We start from the raw sequence: 16,983 nt of genomic DNA, 5'->3' as shown, positions 1-16,983 counted from the left end.
TCCATCCACTGTTTCTTAGTGGATTTGTCCGCATATTTCTGAAGCCTATGACATCAAGGGCATCAAGTGCCCTGCTTTTTTATTTTTGGCCAGTTTCCATTCACCTGGAAGGTGGCAGCATCACCCAAATAGTGATGAAAATGAAGTGCCCCTTGTCCTGTTATATACTTCAAGAAAAGGATTTTACAGGTAAATCAAAAATCCTAATTTCTTATAAGTTCTTTAACTATTTATATAATTTCTTTGCTTTAAAGTCTTTTTATTAAAAGGTGTACCTATGACACTGGATTCTTAAGGCTTTATGAGTTTTTTAAAAAGAAACCACTGCAGAAGCGGTTTACTTCTAGGCTCTCTTTTTACCTAAAATATTGTAGTAAGCCTCTGAACACTGATGGGGAGCTACTGCGAGGGCCATCTTACATCTGGGCACTGCCCAGGGAACCCAGGTGCATGGGGGGCCATAATCAGGAAAAGGTGGGTGGTGGGTGTTTTGTGCCGGGTGTTTTGACAGGAGCAACTGTAATGTCACTTTGGTCAAAAGAAGCAGCAGCTGGCTGATGATGGGGAGAAGATTCAGCTTTCTCCTCTATCCTGCAGGAGGCGGAAGAGAGCCGGCATTGAGACTAAGAAGTCACCTCTCGGTCTCAGCTCGGGAGAGGAAGGAGCAGCTGACCTCATTGAAGGTGGTAACAGAATGTGATCTTTGAGTACAAGACTTTGGGAGGGGGTGGTACAATTCTGATGTATGGGGACAGCTTATAGAAAAGGACACTTGATGTATGGACAATGTGATAGACACGTGATGCATGGGGAAATTGTGATGAGGACACCCGATAGATGGAAACATTGTGATGGGGACACCTGATGTACAGGGACACTTGATGTGTGAGACCACTGTTATGAGGACACCTGATGGATGGGGTAACTGTGATGAGGACACCTGATGGATGGGGATACTGATAGAGACATCTGATGTATAAGAACATTGTGGTGGGGATACCTGATCTATGGGGACACTGTGAAGGTGACTATTGATAGATAGAGGCACTGTTATGGGGGACACCTGATGTATGGAGACACTGTGATAGGCAGAACCTGATGTATGGGGCCACTGTGATGGAGAGACCATGATGGGGACACCCGTTGCATGGGGACATTTTGATAAGGATACCTGATAAATCAGAACACTGTGATGGGGAGACTGTGATGAGAACACCTGATGTCCAGCCTGATGACCCGATCCAGCCTGATGACCCGATCCAGCCTGATGACCCGGTGTTCGTGATCCAGCCTGATGACCCGATCCAGCCTGATGACCCGCTCCTGCCTGGTGCCTCGATGCCCGTGGTCCGGCCTGGTGCCTCGGTGCCCGTGGTCCGGCCTGGTGCCTCGGTGCCCGTGGTCCGGCCTGGTGCCTCGGTGCCCTTGATCCGGCCTGGTGCCTCGGTGCCCTTGATCCGGCCTGGTGCCTTGGTGCCCGCTGTTCTGCCAGATGACTCGGTGTCCGCTGTCGTGCCAGATGACTCGGTGTCCGCTGTCGTGCCAGATGACTCGGTGTCCGCTGTCGTGCCAGATGACTCGGTGCCCGCTGTCGAGCCAGGTGACTCGGTGCCCGCTGTCGAGCCAGATGACTCGGTTCCCGCTGTCGAGCTTGGTGACTCGGTGCTCGCTGTCGTGCCAGATGACTCGGTGCCCGCTGTCGAGCTTGGTGACTCGGTGCTCGCTGTCGTGCCAGATGACTCGGTGCCCGCTGTCGTGCCAGATGACTCGGTGCCCGCTGTCGAGCCAGGTGACTCGGTGCCCGCTGTTGAGCCAGATGACTCGGTGCCCGCTGTCGAGCTTGGTGACTCGGTGCTCGCTGTCGTGCCAGATGACTCGGTGCCCGCTGTCGTGCCAGATGACTCGGTGCCCGCTGTCGAGCCAGGTGACTCGGTGCCCGCTGTTGAGCCAGATGACTCGGTGCCCGCTGTCGAGCTTGGTGACTCGGTGCTCGCTGTCGTGCCAGATGACTCGGTGCCCGCTGTCGAGCTTGGTGACTCGGTGCTCGCTGTCGTGCCAGATGACTCGGTGCCCGCTGTCGTGCCAGATGACTCGGTGCCCGCTGTCATGCCAGGTGACTCGGTGCCCGCTGTTGAGCTTGGTGACCCGGTGCCCGCTGTTATGCCCGATGACTCGGTGCCCGTTGCCTCGCCTGATGGCCCGGTGCCCGCTGCTCCGCCTGATGTGCCTCTGCCCGCTGCTCCGCCTGATGTGCCTCTGTCCACTGCCCAGCCTGATGTGCCAGCCCGATATCCAGCTAGTTACCTGACCTAGGCGGTGGAACATTTTGCCCACTAAGGACTGTTTGGAGCGTCCTGAGGCCGCTCCTTGAGGGGGGGGGGGGTACTGTCAGGAATGGACTCGCCAATGGTGGTGGGACTCACCTGTCTTGTGGGCTGCAGTACCAAGGCTGGCCAGCGGGTGCTCTCAGCAGCCAGAATCTCACTCCTGCAATCAGGCCATCACCTGAGGCTGATTGCAGGAAGTGTATTTAAGCAGGACCAGGCCTGTGATCAGTGCCTTGGTGTATGTTTGCCATGATCCTGCTTTGATCCTGACTCTGAACCTGACTCTGAACGAACTCCGCCTGTCCTGACCTCAGCTATTCCTGACCACTCTTCCGCTCGCTCCTAGTACCCTGTTTGCCCATTAGCTACCGACCCAGCCCGCCTGACTACGTTGTGCTCCATACATATATACATACAGTGGGGATCGAAAGTTTGGGCACCCCAGCTAAAAATTTGTATTAATGTGCATAAAGAAGCCAAGGAAAGATGGAAAAATCTCCAAAAGGCATCAAATTACAGAATAGACATTCATATAATATGTCAACAAAAGTTAGATTTTATTTCCATCATTTACACTTTCAAAATAACAGAAAACAAAAAAATGGCGTCTGCAAAAGTTTGGGCACCCTGCAGAGTTAATATCTTGTACTTGTTGCCTTTGGCAAGTATCACAGCTTGTAAACGCTTTTTGTAGCCAGCCAAGAGTCTGTCAATTCTTGTTTGAGGTATCTTTGCCCATTCTTCCTTACAAAAGTCTTCCAGTTCTTTGAGATTTCTGGGCTGTCTGTCACGCACTGCTCTTTTAAGGTCTATCCATAGATTTTCAATTATGTTGAGGTCAGGAGATTGTGAAGGCCATGGCAAAACCTTCAGTTTACGCCTCTTGATGTAATCCCCCGTGGATTTCAAGGTGTGTTTAGGATCATTATCCATTTGTAGAAGCCATCCTCTCTTTAACTTCAGCTTTTTCACAGATGGCATCAAGTTACCATCCAAAATTTGCTGAAATTTTATTGAATCCATTTTTCCTTCTACTCGTGAGATGTTCCCTGTGCCACTGGCTGCAACACAACCCCAAAGCATGATTGATCCAACCCCATGCTTAACAGTTGGACAGAGGTTCTTTTCATTAAATTCTGTGCCCCTTCTTCTCCAAACGTACCTTTGCTCATTCCGGCCAAAAAGTTCAATTTGAACCTCATCGGTCCACAGAACTTATTTCCAAAATGCATCAGGCTTGTCTATATGTTCATTTGCAAAGTTCAAACGATGATTTTTGTGGTGAGGACGTAGAAGAGGTTTTCTTCTGATGACTCTTCCATGAAGACCATATTTGTACAAGTATCTCTTTATAGTGGAATAGTGTACCACAACTCCAGTGTCTGCCAGATCTTTCTGGAGGGATCGTGCAGTCAAACGTGGGTTTTGAATTGTTTTTCTCACAATCCTGCGAGCTGTTCTGTCTGATATTTTTCTTGGTCTTCCAGATCTTGCTTTAACTTCCACTGTTCCTGATGACTGCCATTTCTTAACTACATTCTGAACAGAGGATATTGACATCAGAAAACGCTTTGCTATCTTCTTATAGCCTTCTCCAGCTTTGTGAGCGTCAACTATTTTCAGTTTCAGTTTTCTAGACAACTGCTTAGAAGAACCCATGGTGCTGATTGTTGGGGCAAGGTCAGATGAGTCTGGGCATTTAAAACCTTTGAGATTGACATCATCTGATCTTCCCAGACGATGATTGAGAACAATCCATGACACTGGCAGGTCTCAGCTTGGCAAAGGGGGCAGTGCATGCTATAAATTCTGCAGGGTGCCCAAACTTTTGCAGACGCCATTTTTTTGTTTTCTGTTATTTTGAAAGTGTAAATGATGGAAATAAAATCTAACTTTTGTTGACATATTATAAGAATGTCTAATCTGTAATTTGATGCCTTTTGGAGATTTTTCCATCTTTCCTTGGCTTCTTTATTCTTATACAAATTTTTAGCTGGGGTGCCCAAACTTTTGATTCCCACTGTGTGTGTATGTATATATATATATATATATATATATATATATATATATATATATATCAGTTTAGGTTTGGGTTTGTTTCACCTTGTTGTATGTATTTGTGTTAGTTTTGGGTTTGGCTTGTTGCACTGCGTTTATGTTTGTGTTGTCCCTAATAAATTATCTTATTTACACGCTATGCGCTTTCCCTGTGTCGGTCCACACACCTCTGGTAATTCCCGGAGCCCTGACAGAGCTCTGCAGTAAGTAATTTCAGATCTCCACCCCTTTTTTCTGAACTCTCAATCAAGCTTTATCAATTCAGCACTTTGAACAGATGTAGAGAAGAATTTGTTTAATCTCTGTGTATCACCTGAGGCCAGTCACTTCAGAGTATATGTAAGGGTTTACAGCTACTTTAAATCATTTAAAAAATAGAGCATCTCCTGCCCACTACTGCATGCTTGAAACAAACACAGGTACTTATATTTGTATGAAAGTGTACACATCTTGAGCAGATGTGTGCACACAATGCACAAGTGAGGCCCAATAAAAGCTATTTTTTTACCTTCACAGTTTCTTTTATCTTCTTTCGCAATTCTTGCAGTTTGCCACGAAATTCACAGGCTGTCAGGTGTTTTTTGTCCCTCTCACTCTGGTTCTTTCCCCGCATCATAACGGTTTCTCTGCGGGAAACTACAGCTTCCATGTCACGGATCAACTTCTCCTGCTGCTTCATCAACTGAGTATAACGTGCCTGAAGACATACACATATATTATTTAGATATATACTATCTCTCTCTCTCTCTCTCTCTCTCTATATATATATAATCATTTTTTTTTTGCAATTTGTTTATTTTTTAACAGAAAATTATTTAATTTTTTTGTATATTAAAGTGTATTATAAATTTTTGCACGACTTTAAACTTTCTGCATCCTTGTTGGCTGAAGACAGGAGCCTGTTGATTTGTCTGTATGGGGGACAACATAGGTTCACTTTGTAGCCCTGTTTTGGGGGGGGTTATGTGAAATGGCCCACACCAAACAAGCTATGGCGCTAACCTGTATATGAGTAGGCAATCCTGAGCCTTCGCTATATGGAAGAGGGGGTTGTGATAATACAAATGGCAGTGCCTCCACCTAGAATAGGGATCCTGCAATTGAGGAGACTCACCCCTTTCTAGGAATGTAACAGGTAGACAACTTAAAGTAACTATACATAGCAGTATTAATGCACCCAGCTTATATTTCTAACATGATAAACATGTCACCACACCTGTATGAGATTAATGCAAAGTTTATATAAAGCAGCCACATAAAACAGGATGCATAAGAATAACATTCAGGAATTACAATTTAGCATAAATTGGGAGGTTGCAATTATACCCGGGTATATGTGCATGTAGTATACAGAATACCTCCAACCATGGGTTATAGCGCTGTCCGGTTGCAGGGGCCCCTGGAGAGGTGAGAGTCAATAAGATGCACGCTTCCACTTTAGATGCTGTGATGGCGTCCAAGTAACATGCGGATGATTGCACTGCTTGTCTGAAGATCAGCGATGCATCACCTAAAAGGATAAAATGCCCTATCTAGCCTTACTCTTAGTCCCTATCCCTAAACTGGGCTGTCACTGCAACCGGGCCTCTATCTGTCTAAGTGACCGTCGGATGCCTAACCTACCTCTAGCCTAATCTTATCCAACACTCCCTATGCTAATCCTAGCTAAAGAGAGATCCAGACCAATAAGGCTCTTCAAGCAAAGAGGCTGCAAAGATACACTGCAATTAATGGAAAGTTCACCTGACAGTCTTATGCAGGTGAAAACACTGATATATATATATATATATATATATATATATATATATATATATATATATATAGACAACTATAAGGATTCTGCAGTGTGTAAATAGAATAATGATAATGAACCACAAATCTCTCTCTTACAGAGTTATTAGGGTTCCTATACAGAAGTTGAAATATAACAGAGGCAGACCTAATCTGCTTCAGTAACAACTACATAGATAACAGCCTTGTTAATCTGGATCATTACTCACAGAATCACCATACAGTTCTCCCCAGATACACAGCACATGGCAGGCTGGAACCCTCTGCCTGATACTTCCTGGAAAACAAAACTATATAACATCCTGGGGTTTCTTGACCTCTTTGTAGGGGCAGGAAGCACACCTAGGGACTTGTCTGTAATGGGACCTCAATGGTAGTGGCTGTATATGGATGTAAACAAACCACAACTAGTGTATAAAATAACAGTTCCCTACACTCTCCCCCTGGTGAAACCTTTACGTCCCGTCAAAGGAAGCTCACATTATATACAATAATGAAATTCAATTTCAAATACACAACGTTGTCCTCTCTCCATTACAATGGTTTGCTAAAGAAAACAACAGATTAGTATAAATACATGCCAGGTGATGCAAATACAGGTAGCATATTGACCAGATTAGATGCTGCCCCTACCCAGGCATGGTATAGATGGGGCTGAGGAATGATGCTGGGATCTCCCAAAGTATCATAAGTCAAAACAGGTGGTGGATGTCTAACCCTTCCTCCTCTACGCACTTCCCTATGAGGTAATCCCTGATTTTCAGGTACTGAATGAGGGCTTTGTGTCATGGGAAGAGATGGCACTGATTGTGGAGTAGAACTAGATTCTTGGTTAGGCGTACTCACTGATTCAGGCACAAACTCTGGAGATCTAGGGTTCAGTGACTCTCTTGGAAGAGGATAAGCTGTTGGGCTCTGAATCTCAGGAACTACAGTCCAGTCACTCTCCTTAGAGTCAGGAGGGTCAGTTGTAATGTTAGCCTGAGGTTGTGGGGAGTCCCTTCCCACAGTACCTTCTGAGTCATCATCATCATTGACTTGAGGAATAGGGAGCAAATGGTTTCGATGCCAAGCTTTTACTCTACCTTCTGGTCCCTTTATTTTGTACACAGGAATTCCAGGTAATTTGCTCACCACTGTAAAAATCTCATTCCTCCATCGGTCAGCTAATTTATGCTTCCCAGAAGGGCCCAAGTTTCTAAGCAATACCTGGTCACCAGGTTTCAATTCTCTGTATCTCACACGACGATCAAACCTCCTTTTGTTCCCTTCATTTATCTTGGCAGCATTTTCTTCAGCCAAACGATAAGCTGACTTAAGGGTATCTTTCAGACAAGCTACATACTGATAGTGACTTTGATGATCGACACCATCAGTGGAGACCCCTAGCAAGAGGTCTATTGGCAGTCTAGGCTCCCTTCCAAACATTAAGAAATAAGGGGAGAATCCAGTAGTCTCATGTCTTGTGCTATTGTAAGCATGAACCATGGCTTCAACTTTACGACGCCAAATGCGTTTATCATCAACCTGTAGAGTACCTAACATATCAAGCAAAGTTCTGTTAAATCTCTCAGGGAGAGCATCACCTTCAGGGTGATAAGGGGTAGTCCGGCTTTTATAGATGTTGAGCAGTTGAAGTAATTCCTTAACTAGTCTGCTCTCAAAGTCTCTTCCCTGATCCGAATGCAATCTGTGGGGTAAGCCATAGTGGATGAAATACTTCTCCCAAAGCACTCTGGCGACTGTCACTGCCTTTTGATCCTTGGTAGGAAAAGCTTGTGCATACCGTGTGTAGTGATCAGTCACTACCAACACGTTCCCAATTCCTCTTGAATCATTGTCAATGCATAGAAAATCGATACAGACCAAATCCATGGGGCCTGAACTCTGTAAATGTCCCATTGGGGCAGCTCGAACTGGGAGGGTTTTTCGTCTCAGACAACGGAGGCACCTTCTACAAAGGCTAGTCACAGTTTCTCTCATTCTGAGCCAATAAAAGCGGTCCTGAATCAAGCCATAGGTCTTCTCAGGCCCCAAATGACCATGATGATCATGTAGACTTCTGAAAACCATCTTTCGAAAACAATAAGGGAGAACCAGTTGACGTCTCCCTGGGTGGTCATGATACAGAGTCACACGGTAGAGTAGGCCCTTTTCAATCCTGAATTTATCCCAGTCTCTCAGAAATGAGCTACATTCAGCAGGCAAGGTTTTCTTCAATATCTCTGGATCATTAACACTAACTGCTCTATATAAAGGCCCAATCAAAGGGTCAGCCTTTTGACTCTTAATCATCTGCTGAGGAGATATAGAACAGTTCTCAAATGAGCCTAGGGCTGCTGGGTAAGCAAACATGTCTGGTACAGCATCAGGTCCACTTCCTATGGAGTCTATGAGCCGCATCTCTGAGAAAGCCACGTTATCGTCCACTACTGCAGCCATAGAACATAGTGCTCCAACACCAGGACCAAGGACTTCCTCCCATTCATTGTCTTCAGAGACAGGCGTTAACCCAGGGCGTCTGGATAACGCATCTGCACCAATGTTCTTTGGACCAGGTTTGTATTTCAAGATGAAATGATAATTTGATAGAGCAGCCAACCAGCGATGTCCAGTGACATCTAGTTTTGCTGTGGTTAAGACATATGTCAAAGGATTGTTATCCGTTCTTACTTCGAAAGCTGCTCCATAAAGATAATCATGTAACTTATCGGCAATAGCCCATCTGAGAGCTAAGAATTCCAACTTGTGAACTGGGTAATTGCGCTCGCTAACTGTGAGGCTTCGGCTGATGAAGGCGACTGGTCGCAACCCAGCTGGATACTCCTGGTGCAACACTCCACCCAGTCCTTCAAAGCTAGCATCTACATGGAGAACATACGGCTTTCGAGCATTAGCATAGGCCAGAACGGGTGCCTCTGTTAACTTCTTCTTTAACTGAATGAAGGCATCCTCACAGGTTGAAGTCCACTTATCGCCAAAAGGATTTTTGGTATATTTCTTCTGTTTTTCTTGACCGCTCGAATCAGTCTTCAACAAGTCATGTAGGGACTTGGCCACTTTGGAATATCCTTCTACAAATCTGCGGTAATAACCACAGAATCCAAGGAATGAATGTAACTCTGTGATATTCTGAGGTCGTGGCCAATTCACAACTGCTTCAACTTTGGCAGGATCTGTGGCCACTCCTTCAGCAGAAACAATGTGGCCTACATAGGTAACAGATGAACGGCAGAACTTACACTTGTCTGCAGACAACTTCAGCCCTTCCTCCTTTAGACGCTGCAACACTTGCATGAGACGTTCTTCATGTTCCTCCAATGAAGCTCCAAATACAATAATGTCATCGAGGTACACAAGACACTCTCATGGAACTAAATCACCCAAAATGCGTTCCATTAATCTTTGAAATGTTGCTGGTGCACCCCTTATGCCTTGTGGCATGCGGGTAAACTGATAGAAGCCCAAAGGACATATGAAGGCTGTTTTCTCTTGGTCTTCAGGAGCCATTGGAACCTGATAGTACCCTGACCGCAAATCAAGAACTGTGAACCACTGATTTCCATTCAGAGCTTCCAAAGCCTCTTCTATCCTGGGTAGTGTATACTGATCAGGTATTGTCCTTCGATTCAGGGTTCGATAGTCCACACATAGGCGAATAGATCCACACTTCTTTCTTACCACAACAATAGGTGAAGCATAGGGACTTTTACTATCTGCAATGATCCCCTGATCTTTCATCTGATGTAAGGTCTGTCTGAGCTCATCAACATCCTTTGGAGCTATCCTTCTGGGCCTTTTCCGGAAGGGAAGTGGCATCTGTTAGCCTGAAAGTGTGTTGAGCACTTTTGGCACAGCCTACATCCATTTCATCCATAGAAAATACTTCTGGTAATCCTGATAACTGCTGTGTCAATCTGTGAACCCAAAGCTCAGATAAGTTTGGATCAGTCAGATCAAATTCAACAGTAGGAGCGGTACCTTCAACTTGCACTTTGCACACTTCAGCATAGGGGTTAACACCAAACACAGGATAGCAATGGGCTACCTTTTGGTAAGGATCAATTACAATGGGGTAAGGTGAACAGTTTCTCACAGTCACAACCGTAGATAGGTCCACTCTGGCCCTCCAGTCTTTCCTTTCAGGAATCACCTTCCACCCCTCTTTGTTGATCATCTCTTCGGGTGTTTCCATAAGGACGTAACTGCCATCTCCAAGTAGCTCAGGAGCAATGCTGGAAGCAACCCTTAGTATTCTCTCTCCCCCTGGAGGAATTTCCACTGCATGCCTACCGATGTGATACACCACTCCGTGTTGATAGCCAACAGAGAGGACATTACAAAGCTCTTTAAGATCAGAAGACAGTTCAATTTGATCAAAAGAAGCAGTTCGACCTCCTTCAAGAAACTTCTGAAAAGCACAGTGTACTGCTTTACAATTAGTACCTAATATCACAGGAGCGGCATTGGAGTCCCCAGTGTCAGGACACACAAGTGCAGTGATCTCCATGGGAGGAACACCTTTGTCCTCTAAACCAGGTACAGTAACAATTATGCGCAGGCTTCCATCAACAGGGTATGACTTAGAGTTCAACCCCCACAACTTCATCTGTCCAGTAGATTGAAGTGGTGTGTTGCTCAAATGCTTCTGATAGAAGGAACGATAGATAAGGGTAACTTGAGACCCAGTGTCAAACAAAGCTGAAGTTTTACGTCCGTTGACAGTAACATTAACAATGGACTTGGAGCCTATGATAGGCTGTTTTGATCCTGACTTTGAATATTTCAGTCGTCCTTTGTGCTTTTGTACAGGGAATGACACACTTTGCACCATTCCCTCATAATCGTCATGACATTGTCTAGCTGAATGGCCTGTCTGACCACACCTGAAGCACTTTCTAGAGTCTCTCCCTCTGTATAATGCAACGGGCTTGTTAATGGAAGACTTGGACCAAGTGAATTCAGGTTGATCAGTTTGAACAGGACGAGAAGGGAGGTCCTCTTTAAAAGGTTGTTCCACTTTCTTAGGGGTGCTAAACTGAATGTCAGCTTCCAATTTCTTCACTAACTTCATTAGTCCATGAAGAGGAAGATCATCATCAGATAACTTCACTTTGAGGAGCTGTGCGAGAGGATGATGAGGTAACAACCCCCGTACTAATTGACTAGTTCTCACTGCATCAGGCTGTATAGCAGTGTGATACACCAGACGTGACAACAGTAAATGCAATCGATTAATAAAAGTGGAAACACTCTCTCCTTCTTTCTGACGGGTCATACGATAGTCAGCAACCATCTGTTCAAGGTCATAGTATGGTTCAAAATGGTCAGACAGTACTTGTATATAGTCTGTTGCACTTACCCCCTCATGGGTATCTCGATACAAGCGGATTAGTTCTGCTGCTGGAGATTGCAGACTTTCCATAACACGCTGACGCTTGCCTTCCTCTGAGCAGGACCATTCTTTCAAGCATTGAAGGGTGTGCTCTTTCCAAACTTCGAAAGCTTCTTCTCCTTGTGGTACAGGAACATTACCAGAGAACACTTTTAGCTTTCTATAATGTGCCGCCTGTAACCCTTGTGCTAGCATCTCAGTCAGTTGATTTAAAGTGCCAACAGCATTCTCACTAGATTGTGGAATATTGACATCTTCCTGATAAGAATAGTTAACTGGCATTTGTTCTTCTTTTACACTGACATTTTGTGGGACAGAGGGAAGGTACCTCCTTCTAGGAGTAGGTTGAGGGCGCCACTTTTCTTCGTGTTGCTCCTCCATGACTGACTATTAAACCCACTTCGCTCTCAGCAGTGCCTCCAAATATAGCCCTGTTTTGGGGGGGGTTATGTGAAACGGCCCACACCAAACAAGCTATGGCGCTAACCTGTATATGAGTAGGCAATCCTGAGCCTTCGCTATATGGAAGAGGGGGTTGTGATAATACAAATGGCAGTGCCTCCACCTAGAATAGGGATCCTGCAATTGAGGAGACTCACCCCTTTCTAGGAATGTAACAGGTAGACAACTTAAAGTAACTATACATAGCAGTATTAATGCACCCAGCTTATATTTCTAACATGATAAACATGTCACCACACCTGTATGAGATTAATGCAAAGTTTATATAAAGCAGCCACATAAAACAGGATGCATAAGAATAACATTCAGGAATTACAATTTAGCATAAATTGGGAGGTTGCAATTATACCCGGGTATATGTGCATGTAGTATACAGAATACCTCCAACCATGGGTTATAGCGCTGTCCGGTTGCAGGGGCCCCTGGAGAGGTGAGAGTCAATAAGATGCACGCTTCCACTTTAGATGCTGTGATGGCGTCCAAGTAACATGCGGATGATTGCACTGCTTGTCTGAAGATCAGCGATGCATCACCTAAAAGGATAAAATGCCCTATCTAGCCTTACTCTTAGTCCCTATCCCTAAACTGGGCTGTCACTGCAACCGGGCCTCTATCTGTCTAAGTGGCCGTCGGATGCCTAACCTACCTCTAGCCTAATCTTATCCAACACTCCCTATGCTAATCCTAGCTAAAGAGAGATCCAGACCAATAAGGCTCTTCAAGCAAAGAGGCTGCAAAGATACACTGCAATTAATAGAAAGTTCACCTGACAGCCTTATGCAGGTGAAAACACTGATCTATATATATATATATATATATATATAGACAACTATAAGGATTCTGCAGTGTGTAAATAGAATAATGATAATGAACCACAAATCTCTCTCTTACAGAGTTATTAGGGTTCCTATACAGAAGTTGAAATATAACAGAGGCAGACCTAATCTGCTTCAGTAACAACTACATAGATAACAGCCTTGTTAATCTGGATCATTACTCACAGAATCACCATACAGTTCTCCCCAGATACACAGCACATGGCAGGCTGGAACCCTCTGCCTGATACTTCCTGGAAAACAAAACTATATAACATCCTGGGGTTTCTTGACCTCTTTGTAGGGGCAGGAAGCACACCTAGGGACTTGTCTGTAATGGGACCTCTATGGTAGTGGCTGTATATGGATGTAAACAAACCACAACTAGTGTATAAAATAACAGTTCCCTACAACTTTAAACACAAGAACAGAGTTAATCCTCAATCAACCCTATGATGTTACCAACTAAAGTATCCACTGAACATGAGGCTTTTGTAAATCTTCTGTGAGAGGCAAAAGTATTACCTAGATGTATCTGCCAGACAAGGACTCTCCTTTCATCAGAGAGCAATAGAAGAAGCTAGATAGAAAGCCATTTATGTTTTTATTGTTACCTTTCCTATTTGTGCATTGAGTGGCTTGTATGCTGTCTAAGTTGTTACTAGTATCACAGACAGGGAAAATACACGGTATGTTTTCTAGACAAGCCATTAGCTCAAAACCTTCTTATACAAATGTCTGCGCCACAAAAATTGTTTGAGAAAATGGAAAATAACGTTTATTATTATAAATTACATGGCACTATACAAATGTATAATATCCCATAATACCCTGCACAATAGACATACTATAAAGAGTGCACATGCAAAAATGTGGAAAAAAAACATATTTACAAAAATCCAAAATCAAGACCAAAAAATAAATAAGGGAAAAAAATAAAAATATTAAGCCTACATAAATCATAAAGTATACCATGGGAGCTGGGGACTGAAAGCTCTACAAACATACTATAATATAGTGTGTGTAACATGCAGCAGACAGTAGGTGCACTGAATGGGACTTACAGCAGGAGGATATTTTTGCAGGGCACGTCTGTCTTGAGAAAGAAACAAGCCAGCATATACATATACTCATGTTTTACATTTTGTAAGTGTTTTTAATCTGGGAGATAATAAATAGTTTTATAAATAGAGAGCACTATGGTTCCACTTTTCTGTTTTCCATAATACATATTATATGAGAGTATCAGCTGAAGGAATGTATACTGTGGCGGTGCCGGGAGAGGAGCTGGGGGAAGACCACAGAGGGTGTACACAAATCTGTCCATATGTTGAGCGCATAGTGACCTAATGATTAGTGAGGTGAGTAGATTTTTCACCTAATGGTGGCACGGTTGGCCCTGAAGAAGAGACAAGACTTATTTTATACAAATTGCACAGTGGTGTTATAAGAGACTTTATTCATGAGACTCTAATTATTGTTTTTTATTGATTGTTATATGAGATCAGTTTGTTGCGCTACACTTTACTGCTATTCATTTACAGGTGGTACAGGTGTTATGAAGTCACTAACAGTGTTTTAGCAGCAACTATTTAGAGCAATATTATATTATTTCAGGGTGTGTTGAGTGAAGAGGGGTTTAACCTCTTCCATACCGGGCAATTTTACCCCCTTCCTGCCCTGGCCATTTTTCAGTTTTCAGCGCTCTCAAACTTTGAATGACAATTGCGCGGTCATACAACATTGTACCCAAACTAAAATTTTATCATTTTCTTCACACAACTAGAGATTTCTTTTGGTGGTATTTAATCACCAGCGGGGTTTTTTTTTTTTTTGCTAAATTAACAAAAAATACGGAAAATTTTGAAAAAAAAAAACATGTTTTTCTTTGTTTCTGTTATAAAAGTTTGCAAATAAGTGTTCTTCAGAAATTTAGGACAAGATGTATTCTGCTACATGTCTTTGGTGAAAATAACCCAAATTAGGATGTATTTTTTAGTTTGTAGGAAAGTTATAGAGTTCACAAACTATGGGATTATAGAGTTCACAAACTATGGGATATATCTGAATAATAATCAATCCTGAAATACTGACAGCCAATCTAATTTATTGAGGTCCAAGAATGTCAAAACAGTACAGATATCTCCCAAATGACCCCTTTTTGCATAGTAGACAGTCCGACGTACTTCAAAAGAGGCATGGTGAGTTTTTTGAAGTTGTATTTTTTTTGTCATAATTTTTCGGAAAATGAAAAAATTAAAAAAATTATTTTCACTATTTTTTTTTTTACATACTGTCACCAGTGCAGTACAGCGTCATCATATAACTGGCATGTTGTTTTTTTTTTTTATTACATTTTTTTTAGGATTTTTTTTTTAAGATTTCACTATGACCAAAGTAGTACAATGTTACCATAGTAACATTGTACTACTTTGGGAAGTGTTTTTTTTTTTTTACACAATTTACAAAGAATTACTTTGCTATAAGCAAGCATTTACCTGAATGACATCGATTCATTCAGGATTTTTTTTTTTTTTCATTTGTGCTTAGCTGTGATTTGGCCACAGCTAATCACATGACACAGCTGGGCTGTGATTGGCCCAGCTTGTGCATGTGATCACTGTGACCATTCACAGCTAGACACACTAGTATACAATGGATGGCATGAATGAAGCCATCCATTTTATACAACTGTCATGTGACCTTCTGTGATTGGTCACAGCAGGTCACATGGTACCAGCAACGGGGCCGGTACTCAGATCTGTCATCGGCCATGTCAGAGGTACATCGCTGGTGACAGATTGCGCCGCTGCGTGGCTCTGCAGGTGTGCAAACTGCGCATGCCCGAGAGGACGCCATATGGCAACCACCCGGAATGCTGAGGGATTTTGCCGGCCGCCAAACGGCCATTGGCCGGGCGGCAAGAGGTTAACTACACACATATGTATATGATTTACTGACCCAAGTCAGTGTCATCCAGAGCTCTATATTTTTGTGTGTGTATTTATCAGTATAGTGTCATGCAATTTATAATAAAGTTATTTTTCAATTTTTCAAACATTCCATATTATACAGTTCCATATTAACCACTTGCCTACTGGGCACTTATACCCCCTTCATGCCTAGGCTAATTTTCAGCTTTCAGCACTGTCGCACTTTGAATGACAATGAAAAAATTTTTATCATTTTTTTCACACAAATAGAGCTTTCTTTTGGTGATATTTACTCACCGCTGGGTGTTTTTTTTTTTTTGCAATATAAACAAAAAAAGAGCAAACAATTTGAAAAAAAAAAAAGTTTTTTTTTGTTTCTATTATAAAATTTTGCAAACAGGTAAATTTTATCCTTCACTGATGTGCGTTGATCAGGCTGCATTGATGGGCACTGATAGGCAGCACTGGTGAGGTGGCACGGATAGGCAGCACTGATGAGGTGGCACTGATGATGCTGCACTGATATGCAACAATGATGGGCACTGATAGGCAGCACTGATGGGTGGCACTGACTGGCAGCACTGCTGGGCACAGGTGGGTGGCACTACTAGACATTGATGGGCACAGCTGGGTGGCACTGCTGGGCACAGTTAGGCGGCACTGCTGGGAACAGGTGGACGGCACTGGTGGGTGGCACTGATCATCAGTGCCCTAATTATCAGTGCTGATCCATCCTCTGACAATTGCCAGTTGTCGTCAGTACTTTCCTCACGCTGTGACAGCGTGAGTAAAATGCAGCTGATAACCAGCAACTGCATTTACCCTGTGATCTGCTGTGTCATTGGACACAGCTGATCATGTGGTAAAAGGCCGCTGTGATTGGCCTTTTACCACATCACGTGATCAGCTGTGTCCATAGGACACAGTGATCACAGAGATCGCTGGGGGCGAGCTGAAGGGCACATTCTGGGAGGACATCATATGACGTCCTCCCAGAACTGGACAACCACACTGTAGCCATCATTTGGCTATAGCACAGTTGGCAAGTGATTAAGTACATTACCTAAAGTGGAACTTTAGTCAGAAAATTAAGTCTTGCAAGATCACTTCGGGCTGGCTGCTTTTGCAGGTATAGCTATTGAAAAAATTAAAAATAAGTACCTTTAGTGCTTAAAATCCAATAATACACTGTCTGATCATGC

At 43.5% G+C, this 16,983-nt stretch overlaps 1 protein-coding gene and 1 long non-coding RNA gene across 4 annotated transcripts in view; one reads left to right on the top strand and one right to left on the bottom strand.

The window, feature by feature from the left end:
- Positions 1–16,983, bottom strand: part of CCDC40 (coiled-coil domain 40 molecular ruler complex subunit) — a 571,335-nt gene that overhangs the window by 190,942 nt on the left and 363,410 nt on the right. For all 3 annotated transcript variants that reach the window (XM_089661107.1, XM_089661108.1, XM_089661105.1), the window contains exon 16: positions 4,894–5,082. In XM_089661107.1, the coding sequence (XP_089517233.1) occupies positions 4,894–5,082 (189 nt within the window). The remainder of the gene's footprint in view (positions 1–4,893; positions 5,083–16,983) is intronic.
- LOC149437115 (uncharacterized) overlaps positions 1–16,983 on the top strand; it is a 58,406-nt gene that overhangs the window by 10,833 nt on the left and 30,590 nt on the right. The window lies entirely within an intron of this gene.

This window comes from Staurois parvus, unplaced genomic scaffold (assembly GCF_062004578.1).
Source record: "Staurois parvus isolate SC_StPar_1 unplaced genomic scaffold, SC_StPar_1.0 ptg001313l, whole genome shotgun sequence".
Taxonomy (NCBI): Eukaryota; Metazoa; Chordata; class Amphibia; order Anura; family Ranidae; genus Staurois; species Staurois parvus.
This window is presented reverse-complemented; position numbering and strand designations above follow the sequence as displayed.